Source organism: Ceratosolen solmsi, unplaced genomic scaffold, assembly GCF_000503995.2.
Source record: "Ceratosolen solmsi marchali unplaced genomic scaffold, CerSol_1.0 scaffold8, whole genome shotgun sequence".
NCBI classification, from domain to species: domain Eukaryota; kingdom Metazoa; phylum Arthropoda; class Insecta; order Hymenoptera; family Agaonidae; genus Ceratosolen; species Ceratosolen solmsi.
Genome location: NW_011948439.1, coordinates 1,337,328 through 1,358,622, shown reverse-complemented (window position 1 = coordinate 1,358,622; position 21,295 = coordinate 1,337,328). Strand labels below are relative to the sequence as shown.

The 21,295-nt window shown below is 37.2% G+C and overlaps 2 protein-coding genes across 2 annotated transcripts; both read left to right on the top strand.

Annotated features, from left to right (window-relative positions):
- Window positions 1-475: 475 nt before the first annotated feature.
- Window positions 476-2,482, top strand: xit (ALG6/ALG8 family glucosyltransferase xit). Its single transcript, XM_011503721.1, has 7 exons — window positions 476-564; window positions 632-904; window positions 994-1,162; window positions 1,231-1,440; window positions 1,508-1,747; window positions 1,853-2,001; window positions 2,071-2,482. The coding sequence occupies exons 1-7, from the start codon at window positions 482-484 to the stop codon at window positions 2,480-2,482; spliced, it is 1,536 nt and encodes a 511-aa protein (XP_011502023.1). The 5' UTR covers window positions 476-481.
- A 1,417-nt stretch (window positions 2,483-3,899) lies between these two features.
- Window positions 3,900-13,292, top strand: Zir (dedicator of cytokinesis). Its single transcript, XM_011503638.1, has 21 exons — window positions 3,900-4,077; window positions 4,148-4,326; window positions 4,409-4,550; window positions 4,625-4,837; window positions 4,914-5,105; window positions 5,180-5,404; window positions 5,845-6,119; window positions 6,612-6,927; window positions 7,002-7,307; window positions 7,412-7,617; window positions 7,851-8,330; window positions 8,517-8,907; window positions 9,268-10,169; window positions 10,238-10,365; window positions 10,440-10,705; window positions 10,860-11,119; window positions 11,461-11,895; window positions 11,978-12,330; window positions 12,444-12,646; window positions 12,729-13,048; window positions 13,127-13,292. The coding sequence occupies exons 1-21, from the start codon at window positions 3,937-3,939 to the stop codon at window positions 13,149-13,151; spliced, it is 5,958 nt and encodes a 1,985-aa protein (XP_011501940.1). The 5' UTR covers window positions 3,900-3,936; the 3' UTR covers window positions 13,152-13,292.
- The last annotated feature ends 8,003 nt before the right edge of the window (window positions 13,293-21,295 follow it).

The following is a 21,295-nucleotide window of genomic DNA, read 5'->3' as shown; positions in this document are numbered from 1 at the left end:
TATTAATATATAAAAGAAATTTGGATTTTGTTTCAATACCATTGTTTAGTTGCCATTGTTTAAAAATGCCTAAAATATTAAATCTTATTGTACATATATGTATACATATATAGTTATAAGCGAACAATATTTGATGTATGTATGTATAACTATATTTTTTTACAATTTAATAAAAGAAACATAACTATTGTAATTAATACATTATATGTTTTATCGGCAATCATTTACGTATATCTTGATTTGAACAATCATATCATTTTTATAATTATATAGGCTTACAAAGGTATGTATTTTTTTTTTTTTTTTTTTTTTTTTAATAATGAAATTACATTTATAGATAAAGTTGTGACGATGTTGAGTACCGCAAAATATACAGTAAATACACAAGTGGATATTCTAACCTTAAATTTTTTTAAAACTTCTCAAGATGCGGAATTTGTTAAATGAAAATAACGATAATAATGAATTAGAAATTATCACAATGAAAACATATATTTCAGATAAATTTCTTGTAAAAACATTTTTGCTTATTACGTGTATAAAAATCCTTTTAATTCCAACATAGTGGGTATAGATTTATAGCTTGTATATTTGAAAATGTTTAAAAGTATTTATTAATTTAACTTTTTAGTCATTCAACAGATTTTGAAGTACATCGTAATTGGCTTGCAATTACACATAATTTACCTGTTAATGAATGGTACATAAGTGAAAAATCCCAATGGACATTAGATTATCCACCTTTATTTGCTTGGTTCGAATATTCTTTAAGTAAAATTGCAACTCTTATTGATTTTAAAATGCTAAATATTAATAATCATAATTATGCTTCTGTACAAACAAAATTATTTCAACGTTGTACAGTCATATGTGCAGATTTAGTTTTTGCTTATGGTATAAGAGAGTAAGAATCATTGGTGTAAATAAATTAATAAATAAATAAGAATAATGTTATAAATGTTATACAGAAATAATGTGTAATTTGTGTTTTAGAGCAGCACAAACTTTCTGTAAATCAATTCAAAATTTTATGGTATTTGTGCTACTTTCATTATACAATATTGGTTTGTTGATAGTCGATCACATACATTTTCAATATAATGGATTTCTTCTTGGTATATTATTAATATCAATAGCAAAAGCTTCGAAAATATCAAGTCAAGTAATATGGTTTCACATGCAAGATTCTGTAATAAATATGATGGAATAATTTAAATTTGATTTTCACAGAATGAAATTTTACAAGGAGCTTTCTGGTTCGCGGTACTTCTTAATTTAAAACATATTTATTTATATATTGCACCCGCATATGGAACTTGGTTATTAAGAAGTTATTGTTTGAAGGATAATCAATTTATTTACAGATTTATAAAGCTTGGAGTAATTGTAACATTTGTATTTATATTGTCATTTGGACCATTTATTAATCATCTACCTCAGGTGCTGTAAATTATTTAATGTTTTTAATAATTATTCTAAGTTTATAAGTTAATAGTTTTTCTAATAGGTTTTATCAAGACTATTTCCATTTAAAAGAGGCATTATTCATGCCTATTGGGCTCCTAATGCTTGGGCTTTATGCGCTGGTGCTGATAAACTATTATCTGTGATATGGAAGAAATTTAACTGGCTTGATAATGTGAAAATTGCATCGATGAGTGGTGGATTAGTTCAAGAAGATTCTTTTATGATTTTACCGACTCCAACGCCAATATTTACATTTGTCATTACCTTTTTATTAACGATAGTATGTATTGTAAATGTTAAAAATTAATCTTCTATGGAAGTTTAATAATGATATTTCAATTTACAACTATTTTATTTCATGTATATTTTATATATTGATTTGCAGCCAGCTCTTTGGACTTTATTTTTTAATACGAATACTTACAATAGTCCTAAGAATTTTGTAAGATGTATTATCTTGTGCGGATTGACTTCTTTTATGTTTGGTTGGCATGTACATGAAAAAGCCATTCTTACAGCAATAATACCACTATGGTAATGAATTGAATTAAAATTAAAATTATTTAAAACTTATAACGATTAAATTTATAAATATTTTTTCAGTATTCTGGCTACAAGTAATGCTTTTGATGCTAGGATTTTCATCATACTAAGTTCAGTTGGACATACATCCTTATTTCCTCTACTTTATCCACAAGAATTAATGCCATTAAAATTGATTCTGTGGTTTATGTACTTAATAAAATCCATAATATTACTTAAGAACCAATTTGATTGCATTGGGTTATATTCTTATGAACAATTTTATGTTGGATTTCTTCCAGTGATTACAATTTATGAAACTGTGATACACAGAATAATTTTTAGTGATAAATTGCCATTTTTACCTTTAGCATTAACATCCATATACTGTGGTTTAGGTATTAGCTATTCTTATATAATTTATTATTATGAATATTTATTTAAAAACAGCTATTGTAATAGTGAAATAAATAAGAAAAAGGTGGAACAGTAATTTATAGATATTTAATAATAAATTATTGTTAACATTATTGTTAGAAGTAAAAATTTGTTAAAATTTAATTACACTATAAACTTGAACATCTAAAAATGTTGATTTTTTTTTTCAAATTAATAGTCGCTAATCCATCCTAAATGGTTATTATTAAATTTCTCTCAATGCTCAATTAATTTTAATTTTCATCTACATTTAGTTTAGTGAAACGTTCATTATGATTTAATTAATCATTCATTCAATTTGAATTATACATAATACATCATTTGATATTGTAATGTAAGAGACTTAAATCATTCATATAAAATTGAATATTTAAAAATTATAATTTAATCATTTGTTTTTATTTCAACGTATCAACTCATTTAAAATAAATTTTTCAATATTTTAATCAATGGATCGTAATGAAACTGTTTGAATTTGGATGCTCAATAGCTCCATTTATAAAAGGAAAGGGATTATTAAAAAAATTGCTTTTTATAAATAGTATTATAGAAAAAAACAACACAATAGTCTCAAATGTGCAATCCCATTGTTCTTTGGAGTATAAATATTACAGTTCATTGTTAATTTTGTGTGTATTTTTTAAAAATGAAATATTATTGAGTTTAGCATAATTTGCTTGAATAGCGTTCATACGATTTAGATCTTTCAAACTAATTTTTTTAATCTTAAATGCTATTTTAAACCAATTGTGAAATATTTATTCTTACAAAATTTTTTAAATTTTATCCTACTTTTTATTTTTATCATAAGTCACGAGTCATTCGAAAATATGGAAAAAGAAAGAAACAATTGTTGATTGGAAATCACATTGCGGCACGGCAAATGCTCTTGCCGCAAACACATAACTAATGAGCGTAATATTCACAGATGAGACATAATGATAGAATTCTATTTGAGACGATGGCCGAAGACAAGAAACTTATTATTTAAAGTATGTACATGACATAAGTATATGTTTCAGTATATTATATTATAGGCATGATGTATCCATGTGTATTGTCTAGTGAAAATTTGATGCATAATAATTAGCGTCGCCGTGTATGGGTATGTCAAGTGTCCGAATCACTCGTTCATTATTTTATAAAATGTATCTACTTATTAATTTATTATATGAATAAAAATAAAATAATTTGTACATAATATATTATAAATACATGTGACTTTATGTTCAGCAAACAAAATTTTTCTTTGAAAAAGTAAATACCTTTTAATTGTAAAGTGAAAACATTAACGTAATAAGACACTATAAATAATTTAAAATTTCTTAGTAAATTGTTGTTTTTATTAAAATATTGCTATCGTTATTTTATTATTAATAAAAATCATTGGTTTTCATACCTAGTTTTTTTGAGGTTATTTTAAGATGAAGATCTATTTAAGATTTTTTTAATGTATTTTTAGTACACGAGTGTTATTTTGAATAAGCTGTAGACGAACTAGAGAAAAATATGTCTTCGGTGCAGCGAGCCTTTGCCCACAAATTGAGTAAACAACATGCTGCAGATGTTCGTCGGCAAATAGCTACGTCGACATCTTATTCTAGAGAATTGTCAAAAAGTGGAAGTAATTTTTCTGGATTTTCTTCAACAGTACGTATAGAGAACATTATTCTATTAGGAAACACAGTTTTCATTATTATTTTTATTTTATTTATTTTAGATGTCTCTTTGCGAAATAGTTGAACCGCTAGATTATGAAGAATTTTTAGCTCAACATCAAACTCTATTAGAACGAGATCCTTTAAAATTAATTTTAGATTTTCCTCCAAATGATGTTGAATTAAAAGTAATTAAGAGAAAAATTTGCACAGAAGAACCAGTAGTTCCTTCAGAACCTATGTAAAATAATATTCTAATATTTAGTGATTAAATTTTTTAATTATTAAAAAAAGATTGTAAAATATAATTATATGTATTTTAGTGAATTAGTATCACCGTATGTGAAAAGGTGCATTGACAGTTTTACTTCAGATTGGGTAATTGTGCACAGGAAATTTAAAGGACGGGCTTCACCTATAGCAAGAGATCAATTAGTCCAAGAAACACCAAGACAAGATTTTGAAGTAAGACCAATTTTAATTATTATTATTAGATATTTAAATTAATTTACCTTATTTTTTATGTAATATACTAATAGGTAGATCAAGAGGAAGTAAATGGTTCGAGTTCTCCAAACGAAGATGAGTCGGATCTTTCACAATGCGGATCACAAGATACTTCACGTGGATCATGGGCAAGTTTGGATCTTCGACATTCTCAACACGATCCTCTTCTGCCAAGTCTCCTTGATCGAGTCTGCCCTGAAACGATAGATCAAGTGAATGAGCAAAAGCGTTTGGAAGATCGTCAAGTAAGACATTATTTATGCAATTTTAAGAATAAATATTTAATTTTGAAAATTCACGATTTTTGTTATTTATTTAAAGGAAGCTTTATTTCCACTTTATGCCTTACCAACATCTTCGGATGACGAGTGGCAGGAAATTACTCTCGCGACAGAGCCTTTGGAACCTTTTTCTCACAAAATCCTTATAAAATGTCTTCAATTAAAATTGGAATTAGAAGTAGAACCTATATTTGCAAGTCTCGCTTTATATGATGCAAAAGAGAAAAAAAAGGTTTTGTAGTGGTGTTAATTAAAAAAAAGTTACCAACGATTTTTTTCTAACCAGATGTTAATAATATTTAATAGGTTTCGGAAAACTTTTATGTTGACATGAACACAGAGAGTTTGAAAAGGATGCTCGGAAGTCATGTAGCATACAGTGATGGGAGTACCTTAGCAAGAAATTGTATCCTGAGCATAAGTAAGCCAAGTACTGATTTGTTTCTTGTGGTTCGATTGGAGAAAGTATTACAAGGAGATATTTCCGAATGTGCAGAGCCTTATTTGAGAGATGATAAAAATAAAGACAAGGTATAGTGATTGTGATCATTATGACGATAACGATGATTATTATTATTGTTCTTACTAATCATTTTAAAATCTAATTTAATTTAAAAATCAATACTTTCATTAATAATAAAATAATATTTTACACAGTTATTTGAAAAAAAAAAAAAAAAAAAAAAACCCAACAAAATCTATATAAAATATTCAATATTATGAACAATGTGAATAATTTATTAATTTCTCTCTCCATATAAGCGTTTTTTAATAATAATACAATTAAGGCATTTCTCTCTTAAAGCTATACTTTCACATTTTTATATACTTTTAATCTTATATAAGAATACTTGTTCCTTTGAAATTTCCTTTAACTTACAATTTATAAATAGTTGTGTTTTTGGCTTTAAAATAAAAGTTCAGAATTACATTTGTCGTAGCTTTGATAGTAGATTTTTCAATATGCGTAGGTAAGAGCTGCAGCTGTTGCAGCTTGTGACAGACTCGGTCGATACCGGATGCCACTTGCATGGACTGCCATTCATCTTTCTGGAGTTATTGGAGGTGGCGGAGATACAGACAGTACCGGAAGTGCCGGATCATTAGATAGAAAATCCGTTAGTTTAGAACAGTGGCGCAAAAAAGTCGATCCTCCAACGCGAAGAGGATCTCTTGAGCGTCGTAGCTCTGACAAAAGACGAAGTTGGTCACCGGATGATTTTGCCAATTGCTTGGATAGTTTCAGGTATCGCGATACATTAAAAATATTTGCCACTATGCGCGAAATATTTTCCAATTCTGCTGACAAAATGGGCATCTGTTTTTGCCATATAATATTTGAATTGGAATAATATTTTTATACAGATTTAAAATTTTTGATTTCCCGTACGATTATCTATTTTAGAGGCTTTAAATTTATGTATCAGAAACGTTTCATTAATGTTTTGAAATATATATGACAGCTGTATTACAAGAATTTATTGGATGCATAGGTCAATTACATTAGTTTTAGTATACTTATTAGTGAAAACATAAATATTATAATGGATATTTTTGTGACGTTACACAATTATGTATTATTTACTTATGGAAAATGCGAATATTTTACAGGATGTTTTTGTGCTTTTGAACATTGCCTCATTATATGTAGAATATTTATCAATTACGCATATATGCGCATTACTTTTAATTTTTTAGAGCGCGTCTTTGATTACTAATTTACATCATTTCATTTTAGGCCAATAACATTAACGGTATCTAGTTTTTTTAAGCAAGAAAACGAAAGATTACGAGACGAGGATCTTTATAAACTATTGGTAGAATTAAAAAGGCCAGGCTCAAATTTGAAGAGATTAAAGTGCCTACCTGGGATTTTGAAATTAGATATAAGTCCACGGCCCGAAGAATTGCCGCGATGTTTAGATCCCGATTTACGCAGATTATCGCCTTATCCCGATGAAAAGAGTCGTCCGATTAAAGAAATATTGGAATTTCCAAGTGAAATTATATCACCAGATCTTACTTACCGCAACCTACTCTACGTTTATCCCAAAGTAAAACATCAAATTTTCTTCACCCATAAAATAAATATCTCCAATGATTTATTAATGCATTTTTCAATTATTAGGAAGTAAACTTTAGTTCTAGAACGGGTTCAGCTCGGAATATCGCCGTGCGCGTTCAATTAATGGGCGGCGAGCAAGAAAGCGAGGCTATGACTGCCATATTTGGAAAATCTTCGTGCCCCGAAATGACGCACGAGTCTTTCACATCCGTCACATATCATAATAAAAATCCTAATTTTTACGATGAAATAAAAATACGAATGCCAGCAGATTTGAGTGCTAGGCACCATCTACTTTTTACCTTTTATCATATAAGCTGTCAGAAGAAAGTGGAGCAGCCAAATGTTGAAACACCTGTAGCTTACACCGTAATTTCATTTATTTTTATCCTTATCTTGTCGATTCGATCTTTTTCAAAACCACTTTGGCTTTTCATCGGGAGATTAATTATTCGTTACGGATGATTTTCTAGTGGCTACCGTTATTAAGAGATGGGCATCTTCAATCAGGAGAATTTAGTTTACCAGCAATGCTAGATCCTCCACCGGCCAATTATTCATACATCGCGCCAGATGTTCTTCTTCCCGGTACTCGATGGGTCGACGCTCACAGGGGTGTTTTTACACTTGTACTCGAACCTGTCTCTAGTGTACATCCTCAAGATAAATATATTGACAGGTAGTACGATTATTGTTATTCTTCAATTACTCTCCTTTACATTGATTTAATTTTTTTATACTTCAATCCGCGATACTTGTAACACAGCCGCGCTGTCAGAGCCACACTTTCCCTTTAATTCTAAGCGAAATTCTAGTGTGGGTGCGCGCGCGCGCGTCACATTGTACATTGTTCACGAAAATTGTGTGGCACTTGTTTATCATAGACTGTTACAAAGGGCCTTGACCTTGCAGATTTTTATCGCTCTGCGGTGCGTTAGAATTGGGCCAAGTGCCTCCTCGTATCGGCGAGGCTGGTATGGAATCCGAACTGAAGGCCGCCCTCCTCGAGTTGGCCCGGACTTCCCAAGTCACGCTCATCCGATCGCTGCCCCAAATATTCGATCAATTGGTATCGTTGCTGGTGCGACCGCCGACACTACCGTCACAGCCACTCAACGTGGCGGCAACCGTTTTCGAGGCAATCGGTCTTCTCGTGCGCAACATCACCAACATGCAGGACAGCCAAGTCGACAGTCACGGCAGGCATCCGCTGCTCACCACCTATACGGCCTACCAGTGCTCGCTGCCGCGGATGACTCAGGGTTCGGGGGTCGCGCGTGCCCAAAGCAATCCGGATCTGCCCATCGAGGATCTCGAGATGGAGATTCATTCCCGAGGTCTTGATCGCACTGCCTCCATGAGGCACGATCCCATGCACACTAACAATCATTGGTAATGAAGTCGATGCGCTGGAAGTCACTTTGATATTATATTTCAACTACCAAGGCTTTCGAGCAATCGTTTATTCTCAATTATCATATTTAGTCGAGCATATCGAAATTGTCATTATACACAACTATTTTTCGAAATTTTGTCTATAAATACAAATGCCTTATTTTAGCGTATTGTTTCTCTTAGTATCCCCTCGACGCACAGGATACTTCACGAAGAGCTGGCATTGCATTGGGTGGTATCAACCGGACAGGCCCGCGAACTCGCAATAACCCACTCCTGGTTCTTTCTCGAGCTAATCGTACGCTCGATGGTCGTCACCATAGCCGAATTTAATCTCCTCGAGTCGGCGCGCAAGAATCGCTTCTCGCCGCAGTTCTGCGACGATCTGTCGACCCTCGTCGCCGCACTCACGAGCGAGATAATTAACCGCTGCGGTAAGGATAACCGTGTAGCTTCGAATCTCACCTCGAGCCTTGGCAACTTCCTCTCGGATCTATTCTCCGTGATGGATCGCGGCTTGGTCTTGTCGCTCCTTAGGACTAGCTGCTGTTCACTCGCCGACGCTTCCATGCAGGTTCGTTCATTCCTTAATTAACGCCCCGTAAATCATTGAGCAGACGGATCACAACGTCGAACTATCGTCCTCCATGTTAAATTCAAATTCGCAACAATTTTACCAACAATCGCGCAATTATCAATTATAGATCCTCAGCGATACTTAAAATTTTATACTCACCACAATGACGCGCGTCCTCAATCGCAAACGAACGTGAACTTGTAAATCGAGAGATTTTAGAGAAAATTAACGGCCTTGGCCGTTTTCAAGTCAATTTTCTTGAGAGTAATTCGAGAGACCTGTGCATTCGAAATGTTAGTCCCGCCTACGTTAAAGTGCCGTGCTCCAATCATCAAATATGATTCGATTCCCATACAGGTACCTGACTCCGTGGGTCTCTTCGGCCTCAAGATCGATCTTGTGCGCACCGTCTGCTCGCACGAGCACTACGTTGCGCTGAATCTGCCCTTCGGCACGGGCTACACCTCGGGCTCGGCGCCGACTTCTCCCAGCCCTTCTACCGGTAGCTCTGGCTCCCTCATCTCGACCCTCGTTCCAGCGGAACGCGCGAGGTTCGCCGAGCTGAGCCCGGAGTTCCGGCAGCAGCACTTTCTCGTTGGGCTCGTGCTACTTGATCTATCCAACACCCTCGAGATACCAAACCCCATTCTGCAGAATAAGGCAATCGGCACGGTGCGCTACCTGATGAGCTGCCACGACGCGGACCCGCGCTATGCGGAACCCGCGGCTAAGGCTCGGGTGGCCGCCCTCTACCTACCGCTCCTTAATATCCTCATGGACGCGCTGCCCCAGTTGTACCACTGGGACTCGAAAGAGCGCAGCGTCTTCACGGACGAGACGGGCTCGATAACGCAATCGGTCGCCTTGGCGATAGCCGGCGGAGCCGCGGCCGAGGTAGCCGGAAGCCAGTGTCGCGTGTCGCTGAGCTCGGAGGCAACCCGCCACCTCCTCATGTGCGTACTCTGGCTCATGAAGTCACTCGAGAAGTCCGCGGTGGCCCAGTGGATTTCCGAGCTGAGCAGCAGGCGCATCCTCTGCATCCTCCAGCTGCTGAATATCGCCACCGCTGCCTTCGAGTACAAGGGCAAAAAGGCGCTGAAGCGGCTGCCTTCACAGGCGACCGCCACGAGTGACATCAGGTCCCGTCTCGAGGACGTCATTCTCGGCCAGGGGAGCGCCAGGAGCGAGATGATGATGAGGCGGAAGGAACGAGCGAGTGGGGACAGGCTCAGGTGGAGAAAGGACCAGATGTCGTATCGGTAGGGCAATGCTCTTGGTTGCTTAACGCCGGCGAATTCTTCGATCAAAGTTCGTTCAACTTTCGCAGGCTCACCGAGCAGCCGGAGGGTCGAGTCGTCGAGCAGGATGCCCACATCGAGGGTGCATTGGCAGCCGAGGCTTCCCTCGTCGTTCTCGACACCCTCGAGACCATCGTCCAAGCCGACGGTGGCGGAGGTGAGCAGCCCCTCGACCGACTTGCGAGTTCCCCCTTTCAAATTCGCCCCTCCTCTACTCCTTTTATCGCGCAGGTGTCGTCGTCGGCGGTGTACTGAAGGTATTGCTGAGAGCTTTGGCGAGGAACCAAAGCACTTTGGTGCTGCAGCACATGTTCAATACTCAGCGGGCACTGGTCTTTAAGTACCACAGTGCCCTCTTCGACGAAGAGGAGAGCGAGAGATGCGGCGACCTCTGCTTGACGCTCCTGACGAGATGCAGCTCGCCGTTAAGTGCCGTTCGTAGTCACGCCGCTGCCAGCTTGTATTTGCTCATGAGGCAAAACTTCGAAATTGGCAATGTACATCTATCTCATGAGCCTTGTTGTTTAACGTTGTAGAAGGGATGATTGGACGATCGAAGAGGATCGTTACCTCTTTGAAGCGCTGTCATCTTCTTTATGACTAATGTGAGATCGCGAGCCGTTAAAACGAGTCGCCTTTATTTATCCGTAGAATTTTGCACGAGTGAAGATGCAAGTGACGACTTCGCTCTCTGCGCTCGTCGGTCGCGGTAGAGCACCCAATGAGGGCGCGTTGCGTCGATCTCTCAAGACGGTCCTGGTTTACGCCGAAAAGGATACGGAATTGGCGGACACGAGTTTCCCGGAGCAGGTCAAAGATCTACTCTTCAATCTCCACATGATACTCTCGGACACAGTGAAGATGAAAGAATTTCAAGAGGATCCAGAAATGCTTCTCGATCTAATGTACAGGTAAGACGTCGGGGCGGGCAGCCGCTCCTTTATACCAATTGATCGATGGATTTGCCTACGTAAATGCGAACGTCCATCCATTCTTAACGTTCCTTTATTCTTCAAGGACTTTTGTACAACTAATATTAGTCACTAATAATCCTAACTAATGGTAAATATTTCCTTTCTATCGAATACACGCGTGCACGCATATGCACACGTAGATCGTACGTGTGAGCTGCGTGTGCAGGATCGATCGAGCGAAAGGCTCGTTAGATGACCTCCAATGCATCAATATCCTTTTTAGATGAATCGGAGGACTAATAATATAATCTTCATCGGCTGATTATTTTAACGCGTAGGATTGCCAAAGGGTACCAGGGCTCACCGGATCTGCGGCTCACGTGGCTGGCGAACATGGCGCAGCAGCACATGGAGCGCAAGAATCATACCGAGGCGGCCATGTGCCTCGTGCACAGTGCCGCCCTCGTCGCGGAATACCTCCACCTGCTGGAGCCCGGGGGCGGTGGCCGACCGATTGGCGCCGTTGCTCTCAGTCCCATATCTCCGAATGCCTTCGAGGAGAGTGCCGTCGGCGACGACGTTCTCGCCAGAAGGGAGGAGGGCCTCTGTCTCGGGCCGGACTTCTCGGAGAGCGGCCTGGCCGGGCTTCTCGAGCATGCCGCGAGTTCCTTCCATGCAGCCGGCATGTACGAGGTCATACCCGACGTATACAGGGTCCTACTGCCGATAGCCGAGGCCGCGCACGATTATAAGAAGCTGGCCAACATTCACGGGTAGTCGTTGCCGTTGCGTATATTTGTCGTAAAATTTTACTCTCGTACTCTATGATTATCATTATTATTATTATGCATTTAGGAAACTGCACGAAGCTTACACTAGAATCGAGCAACTCGCGGGCAAGAGGGTTTTCGGGACGTACTTTAGAGTCGGATTTTATGGTACGAGATTCGGTGACCTCAATGGGGAAGAATTTATATATAAGGAGCCAACCTTGACAAAACTGCCCGAGATCTTTTCGAGGCTGGAAAACTTTTATGCCGAACGGTTTGGCTCTGAGAATGTCGTTATCATCAAAGACTCGAATCCAGTCGATGCGAGTAAGCTCGAAGTGGACAAGGCATTCGTACAAATTACTTATGTCGAGCCTTACTTCGAGGCTTACGAATTAAGGCACCGATCCACCGTTTTTCACAAGAATTTCAATATAAGTACGTCTGACATAAGCCAAGCGCCACGAAATTCAATCGTTTCTTATTGTTTTCGCTCGTCGCCCGTCCATTTTCAACTAAAATTTAACCAAAGATTAACGATATTTTTGTAGAGCGGTTTATGTACGCGACGCCATTTACACCTGGAGGTAAAGCTCACGGCGAATTACGCGAGCAATGCAAACGTAAAACTATATTGACAGTGGCAACGCATTTTCCATATTTGAAGACGAGGATACGAGTTGTGGCAAGGAAACAGATAGTACTCAGTCCAATTGAGGTGGCGATCGAAGATATTCAAAAGAAAACGACCGAGGTAATGAACATGGCTCGCATCGTTTTAAATAAGCAAAGCTCTTTCTCGCTTCTTCTTACCATTGTGTTACGTGTTTTTACAGCTTGCCGCAGCTACGGTCCAAGAACCATCCGATGCTAAAATGTTACAAATGGTATTGCAGGGCTGTATAGGTACAACTGTAAATCAAGGTCCCGCGGAAGTTGCTAATGTATTTTTATCGGGATTGAGAGACCAAAGTAATCAGCCTTCTAAGTTACAGCACAAGTTGCGCCTCTGCTTTAAAGACTTTTCAAAAAAATGCCTCGACGCGCTACGAAAAAATAAAAATTTGATTGGACCGGATCAGCGAGATTATCAGCGTGAACTCGAAAGGAATTATCAGAGGTTCACGGAGAGATTAGCACCATTGATCGCTTGGAGGTATGCTCGAGGCATTTATTATTTCAATTCTTGTGCGGTTAGCAAATCAATGAAATGCTTGTGTCATTGAAATTTTAGTGGCCATTTGCAGCTAGTCAATTAAGAGTCAAAACAACACGGCCCAACTCAAAAGTAAAGGACAATGTAATAGCAATAGAGACGTATCCCAAAGAACAGCTTATAACAAGCACTTGAGTATATCCATACGAGTCTTTAATTCCAGTCATAATTAAGTATTTCTAATATCGTGTTGTTGTTATTATTATTATTATTAGCATGTTAGTGAATGTATTAAATGCGTAAATATGGTTTTGTAATTGATGTAATCGAGTCTGTGATTTTAAGTAATGACATCTAGTTTTATATTTTTTTAACATGCTTAAAACTTAAGCAACTGTAAGAATTATACTAAATCAATTTTTATAATGCAAAGACTTAATAAATTTGTAAGGTTATATATATATATATATATATATATATATATATATATATATATTCTTTTTCTTTTTTACTTTTTGTACGATTTGAAATTCACTAATGTCAATCAAGTTATGTCGAATATCCAACACCATAAGCTATACAATAGAAATTAGTATCTTCAATATAAATAGATCATTTCTATCCAATCGAATCAATTTTTTTTTTTTTTTTTTTTTTTTTTTTTTTTTTTTTTTGTTTATTTGTTAGTAAATGATTTATTTATTAATCCATTTGTAACAAACGAATGCCTCTTACTTGTATTGTCTAATTAATACTTTCTTTAAAAATATTAACCATCAAAATAATTTCATCGACATTCATCCAAAATTCTGCAGATTAATAATACGATATTTCATTTTAATTCGTATTCGTAATTCATAATTTATTGGAGAATAATTTTAGAATAGTAATTATGAAATTGTTTCGAGCCTACTTGGACTATTTTAAAATTTTGACAACTAATGATACTTACGTGTATAATAATATAATACAATAATTTGTATACCTTACCTACACTACAATAACTCACTAAATCTAAATGCATTATATACATAGGTTCAAAGAGAATTTTTCAGGACGATATTGACAATACGTATAGATGAAAAACTTCACGGAAGTAACTATTTGCAAAACTAAATATGGGAAGGTAAGCTTCAATGTAGTTTCTGCAAGTACGCATTATCGTGAACATAGTGGCTAACTCGAAGATTGGCAGATATTAATAGACTAATCGGACCGATGGATCAGTGAATTTACACTTGATGATGGACGTAGTATGAAATATAGAGGTTCAGAAGTATGTAGAATTTCGAATGGATAGTAAGTCAAGTGAATGAATTATACTTATTCCTAGGGTATTTGTATAAATCAAATATTAAATCTATCGAGTAGTATCAGCTGGTTTTGTTTATCTGTTTTACACACAGTTGTACCGTAATAATAATTTACAAACGTTTTCTGATATTACTTAAGTAAGTTTATTTTTATCTTTACAATGTATGAATAGTTACGACCAAATGATGTATATTACTAACAATAGCTCGATTTATGCGCTCGTGCACTCTTTTTTTGTACGTTTTACTTATTTGAAAGTGTAGTTAATCGGAAGGATCGGCGTGTCGGAGTAATTATAGGCGTTGATCGAGAACCGTAAATTTTTTCTGCTCAGAGAGATAGTAAAAATGCAAGTACTTAATAAACACGAAAGCTAATGAAATCCAACTGTTTGTATTGAAATTTTTTAAACTTTCATAACAAATATCTAAAATATTGTCAAGATTCATTAAAACAATTATAGCAATTATAGTTATCGAAAAATAGAAAATGTTTTTGACATTTTTTTTTAATGCGCTTTGAGTGTAACGGATTAGACATTCGTATTCATAAATAATACATCGCACATATTCTCGCGAATTATTTCTTCGTCAGAGATGCGCAATTTTTATAAATATATAAAATGCCATATTCGTAAATATATGAAATTGGTCACAGCACTGTCTTGAACATCAAAATTAATTTGCATGCGAGATAAGTGAATTGTGAAAATTTCCGATGGAAGAAAAGATTTAAATAGAAAAAGTAGTAGATAAGGACATAGGAGGCCGACATTTTCACAAAATTTCGTCGTTCGATGGCGCCACCTTCGCGTCTCTGTCGCTCGCCTTACGTCCGCAAAAAGCAAAATAACACTATAGTCGTAATGGCTTAAGCGAGCCTTACTTTCTTTCTTTCTATTGCGTACTACTCTCTCGGGCTTAAGCAAAAACATTAAAAGGCAATTTAGTGATTAAACAATGTCTTTTCGTTATTCTGCCTCCGCCCCTCCCCCCATCATCCATAAAAATTCGTCACCGCCAGCAATCCCTTCCATTCCCGTATCTATGTACTCCAATGTCCCGCGAATTTAGGCTCGTTATTCGGTTAACCGTTAAGCAGGCCTTGATTTTCCTACGAAGTAATCGGAATCCAGGCCTCGCCATCGCGTTCAATCGACATAATTACTTTTCAGTTTTATCAGCCGCTCATCTATCCTTCCGCCATACATTATAACGATACTTTTATCGTCTCTATCTTTTGTGCCAATACGTTTCATCGTCGTCACCATTTATTCATTCATTATTATTTTCTTAATTTGTTTCTTTCTCTCGACTTCCTTTTTTTTTTTTTTTTTTTTTTTTTGTTTCGACGGAGAATACAGGAGCAAAGGGGTGCCGCAATAACTCGGTTAATAAGAGATAACGAAAGTTTTGAGCAAAATGGCAGAAACGTGCCTGCCGTTTTATATGCGCGCAGATCTTGTTCAATGGAGCTTGAGCTTCTATAAATCATGAAATAATGGCAAATTTGTTGGATAACTCGTTTAGCGTCGATATTGGCACTAAGCTCCCGGGTTTTGCGCGCTGAATGTCAGTGTATTTTTATAAGCACATTCTTTCATCCTTACCGAGACTGTAGTTTCGTCTACCATTATGAATTTCTATTTTTACGGGATTTTGGATGCAATCGTACAGCCTGCTGTAACTGCATTATTTTTCTCACTTTTAATCGCCATTAAATCTTTTGTAAAGCAATGATAGTATAATGATATAATAAAGAACAAATATTGCATTAAACACGTAGGAAAGCGTCGTTCGAAAGTATTCGCCATTTTCTCGTGTGATATTTTTTGATGCTTAGTGAGTACGGCGGAAGTCATCTTTTACAATATTAACAGGATTATTATTGATAAGTGGATAAAAAACGGGGCTAAATGATAAAGTAGAGTAAATTATTCGTTACAATGAAAAGTTTCATGGGGTAGGATATATCGGTATTGGCTTAAATTCTAAATATAATAATTCGTCTCTTGGTCTTAATGAACTTGATCCAATTAAGTCTAAATTTCAGAATGGTATTTAGCATTGTTAGGCAATTGTTAGGTAAGTACTTTATGGAGCTCAGGATGATGGATATGGCGTCGATATGATCAAAAAGCTTTTGCAAAATCGCTCATTACGATTATGAATGAAGAGGACGAGTGTATTAACGTTGTCATGTACGTGAGTGATATTGTTTGCGATCGGTGGAGCATCCACAAAAAAGATTTGCTCAATTCTCGATCACATGTACCATTTGCATTCATTTCTTTTTCATGCGGTATAAGAGATAGTTCGGGTCACGTAAGGATGCGATGGTGATCAGAAAATTCGTTCCCCAAGGACACTTTTATTCTCTGCTATATGCATCTGCACAAAAGGCCATTACGCATTTTATGCGAGGCTGCCTATGTGGGAGAAATTATAAAATGTGTATAATGTAAACGAGCGTCGGTGAAAAGTTTTTCCACTTTCGCCATTCCAGAATAGATAAAAAGCGGGACAATTTGTTAAGCCAAGTAAGCTTTGTTGCTCTGAAAGCTCTGACTGAGTGAGCGGACGTCAGAGAGAAAAAAGTTCTATTTACTATTAAGCGAGCACAGTCATGTCGTTTATCGGCAGTGACGTAATACGATTCCGAAATATGCCGTAACTTGGCCCTCGTACGAGTAGGTACGTAACCTTCTGGGCCTCTTAACTCCAACGACTTTTACGTTGGTGACTCCGAATCTCTCCTCTCTCGCCAAAGCACCTCATTAAAAAGATATCACCCTGCTCGCATACGGTATCTCGTCCTGTTTCGTCTCCTGTTTACGCACGTCCTTTGCCGGGAATTGGTGCGAGCGGATGCTGTACTTCGACCGTCTCGTTTTCTTTCGCGTTACTGCTACTACGTGACTGCACGTGCGCCCCGAAGTATACGTGACACTTGCGTGTAGTGGTGTACGTTGTGTCCCTTCTTTTAATTCATTTGCCCGAGAGCTTTTCGATGAAAAGTTGAGTTTTCTTGGATTTTAAATACGATTCGACCCGTCCAGCGTCTAGATGTTTAGACGTCGAGTTTCTAGAGGAGACTAGGTGTAGGTGTCCTTTTGGGCATTGATGCACGTGTGAATTCGAATTCTGCTTATTTAATGGCCGTAGTTATAGAAATGGCGTAGCATTCATTTACAGTTCATGATTGCAGAAGATGTAGACCCGGGGGGAGAAGAATTCGAGTAGCGGAGTTGAAAGAATGGCGTGGAAAGTTGGCCAAATTTCCCGTTCATGGGCTACACGCTCATGGGAATGTCAATGAAATACTTTATAGATATTATACTTATGATTGCATTTTCTTATTATATAATATTACATAATAATGACGTAAGGTTACAAATTTACGGAGAAATTTAATGACAGATCAATAGCACTTTGTATTATTTTTAGAATATCATTGCACAATAAAACTAAGAATAAAATAAAAGAGAATTATCAGTCCTTTTATTTAAATGAAATTAATAGAACAATTCCGAGTCGAGGAAATATTCATTAGCATAAGTTGAAATACTTAACATAAATAGTTCATAGCCATTGTTATTTAATTCCTTCTCGGAACAATAGTCGAAAGACCATTTTCAATTGTTAGGGGATTACGTTTATCCTTTCTTTTTTCAATTTAATTTTACCGCTTTAGCAAACATTTTAAAAACCGAAAATCATGATTGAAAAATAGTCTTATCATGTTTACCAATAACTTAGCGTTGCAATTTTTAAAAACTCGCAGCAACATGTATAGGCAACGAGCATACGAAATAACGAATTATAAACTGCGTGAAAAGATAGCGAAGAGAATGAGAAGGAGTGAGGGAGGGAGTGAGTTGGAACGAAGCTTAGCACAATCAATACTTCTTTATAAGGTTTTTTTTTCTCTTTTTGTTTGGATTAGAATTGCACATGCGCCTCTTATAATCTATTATCATATTTTCCGTTTGGAGTATTCTCTTGACAATTTTTTCTTTTTGCGCGAAACTTCCCCGCCTTCCTAATTATCGGCACTAGACGTGGATCCCGAACCCCAAGAATAATACGCAGACTAGAGAGATAAGGTATACGGTATAAGATGAAAATTTACCCTAGAGAGAGAGAGAGAGAGAGAGAGAGAGAGAGAGAGAAGATAGCAAGTGGTTTTTTCTACTGTGTTTATTTTATCCATGGCCCATTTAACTTTCAAATGCATCAGTGATTTACCTCTTCTCTCTTTTATACCTCGCGATTCGTCTCTCTTCGTAACGTCAACATGGAATTCTATTTTCTATTTTAAAAACCTCTTGAATGGATTTCCGGATTCATTCTCCGTTCATTCTCCATTATTTTTCCCTCCCCCCCCTACCTAAACCCCCCCCCCCCGTCTCTTAGTTTCTGATTTACGATAAATGCGCGCTCACAGATTTGCGTTTGGTAAAAATCAGCTGGGTGAAATCCTGGACATTAGTCGTAAGAGTGGAAGTTATAAACCCGCCAGCCGTCTGCTTTTCGTGTATATATGTAACGACGAATCCCAGCCGATCATCGAAGAATTGCTATTGTTGATAGAAATAAAAGAAATTATATAAAATCGAAAGAGGAAGCGAGGAAAAAATAAGAGAAGATCAACAACTTCGGATTGACACGCTCGAAAGATGAACTGGTTTTTCCTTTTTTTTTTTTTTTTTTTTTTATTTATCTCACAGCTATAATACAATGTACATATATTTCAAAGTGCACATATACTTCTACGCAAAATTCGATATTTTTACGGATCGACCGATCGTTGTTTTTCAGACCTACGATGCTTTAAAAGATTATTTATATGATAAATGGATGATTACGTGTGTAATTTCAATTGTCGCAGCTTAAGACGAATGACCACCGACCCCTTTTCCCTTTTAGTTGCAGTGCTGGCTATTCGAGACCAATTTTGAGCACGAAAATTCGTTTTTCACGTAGAGCGGGTTGGCCGATAATTGACCACTTGGAGGTTGCGCGAGTGCGGGAGTTTCGACTCAGCCAAGGAGAGTCGAGCGATATCGAAGATTCGCCCACGATTCGGGATTTATTACACGAGCCGGAAGCCCAAATTTTCGCAAAAGTCTCGGGATTATTTGACCGTCTTGAGACGCTTGGGCTGCATTCGGGCTTGATCGTATTAAATAATATCACGCAACGACGCGGAAGTCGATACGATAATTCAAATGCACACGAATTCAATTCTACAACAACAACAACGACGACGATGCGTTAAGTAAATAATCTCGTCGATTTTACTTTGACTTGTCGGTACTTAATTGGAAAGAATCTCATGTTATCTTATCGCGTGCTTGTTGTTTATATGGGCAATAAGCCTAAGAAGACAATTTCTCCCGTCGTTAAGCTCACTCGATAACAAATTGCATATAAAATGGAGTATAAAGCTTCTAGGGCTGGGGATGAGCTTCCTTGAACAGGCCATTACGACTTTCATCATAATAGTCTTGTAACAGACGGAGTTAAATAAAATTACATTGTGCCCGATTCGGCACACAGATGTTGAGATTTTCCCGACTATTTACCTTTGCTCTTGATTATCCTCGGTTTGTTTCTCCACCTTTAACTGCCGGTCGTCAAGGAGGGTACGGCTCTGTTTGTTTGACTGGATGGATGACCGTCAGAGGCCGAAGCTAAGGTTGGCCAAAGCTAAGGCGAGCGAAGTAGCGGGAGTGTCGCGCGAGTCCATTGTTTGTGTTTTTGTTCCCTCTCTATCGCTCTCGCGCTCTTCCTTCATCTTAGACTCAACCAATACCGAAGCGTTCGTGCTTTCACGCAAGTGACAAACGGCTTCCAAACGACTCCTCCCGTATTCCCTTTTACCAGCCGACTCTTGCATCTCGCTCAATTTTCCTTTATTCATGCAGGACTCGCTGCCAGTCCTGCAGCACCCCCTATAATCGCCATAATGCTACTCTTTTTTTTAAGCACGTCGAATGCGTACTTCGTTCTATTTTATCAAGCAACCCTCTTTCCTTCTCGATTTTGCCGGCTAATCGGATCGCTTTCTTATCGAGGTTCCAAACACCTTTAATCTCCTTCCTTTAATGTTTCGGATAACCAGAGCTCTTTGTACGAAATCCTTAAAATTAACACTTAAATCAGCGTGATCTTCGTTGGACATTCGAGGAATTTGGCTTTTTAATCTGTCACATCTGTCATTGTTATGGTAATGTATAATTTATAATTTTTTCTTCATTCATATTGCACAATGTTCTTGAACAATGTAGTTGATTGAACCAGTCACATTGCGCCAACATGTTATTCTCGATAATTGATACAAGCATATAATTATGCCGATCGTCATTAAAGGGTTAGAAATACATAATTAGCGACGACAGATATATCATTCGTCATATTGATAATTGACATAGAATTGTAAAAGTATTTACGAAATAGTCAAAGTAAAGGGAGATTCCAATTTTACGTGATTACTAAGCCGGATCATTAACGATATCATATAACACTCCGACGAATAAAAAGATCGCGAACCTTATTACAGCAACGTGATAAAAATTTGACACTCAAACGAATAACGTATCTCTTTTCATTTTTCGAAACAACAAACAGACGTACGAGGTTAAGAATGCGAGCGGACGAAAAGTAATGGCGAAAGGGAGAATCGCGGGTGTCGGAGAGGTCAATGAGCCCCGACGCTTCGTTAACTCGTTTACATCCACTCGACATCTCCCTGAGATTAGATCCGCCTATGAAGAGAGAGAGAGAGAGAGAGAGAGAGAGAGAGAGAGAGAGAGAGAGATAAACGGCCTATCTGTATTTGTGTCTCGAAATGGAAATTTATAATAAGTATATTTCAAAGATTGTAGCTCGAATTTATGCCCGTATATCCTCAACAACTTGTTACAAAAAA

What these genes read in the sequence shown, in the direction of transcription:
- xit (XM_011503721.1), top strand. Translation starts at nt 482, where the DNA reads ATGAAAACATATATTTCAGATAAATTTCTTGTAAAAACATTTTTGCTT. An exon ending in TTACCTTTTTATTAACGATA is followed by an intron (nt 1,748 to 1,852) that starts GTATGTATTGTA and finishes ATTGATTTGCAG; the next exon opens with CCAGCTCTTTGGACTTTATT. An exon ending in ACAGCAATAATACCACTATG is followed by an intron (nt 2,002 to 2,070) that starts GTAATGAATTGA and finishes ATATTTTTTCAG; the next exon opens with TATTCTGGCTACAAGTAATG.
- Zir (XM_011503638.1), top strand. Translation starts at nt 3,937, where the DNA reads ATGTCTTCGGTGCAGCGAGCCTTTGCCCACAAATTGAGTAAACAACAT. An exon ending in CAAGATAAATATATTGACAG is followed by an intron (nt 7,618 to 7,850) that starts GTAGTACGATTA and finishes TTGACCTTGCAG; the next exon opens with ATTTTTATCGCTCTGCGGTG. An exon ending in ATGCACACTAACAATCATTG is followed by an intron (nt 8,331 to 8,516) that starts GTAATGAAGTCG and finishes TGTTTCTCTTAG; the next exon opens with TATCCCCTCGACGCACAGGA.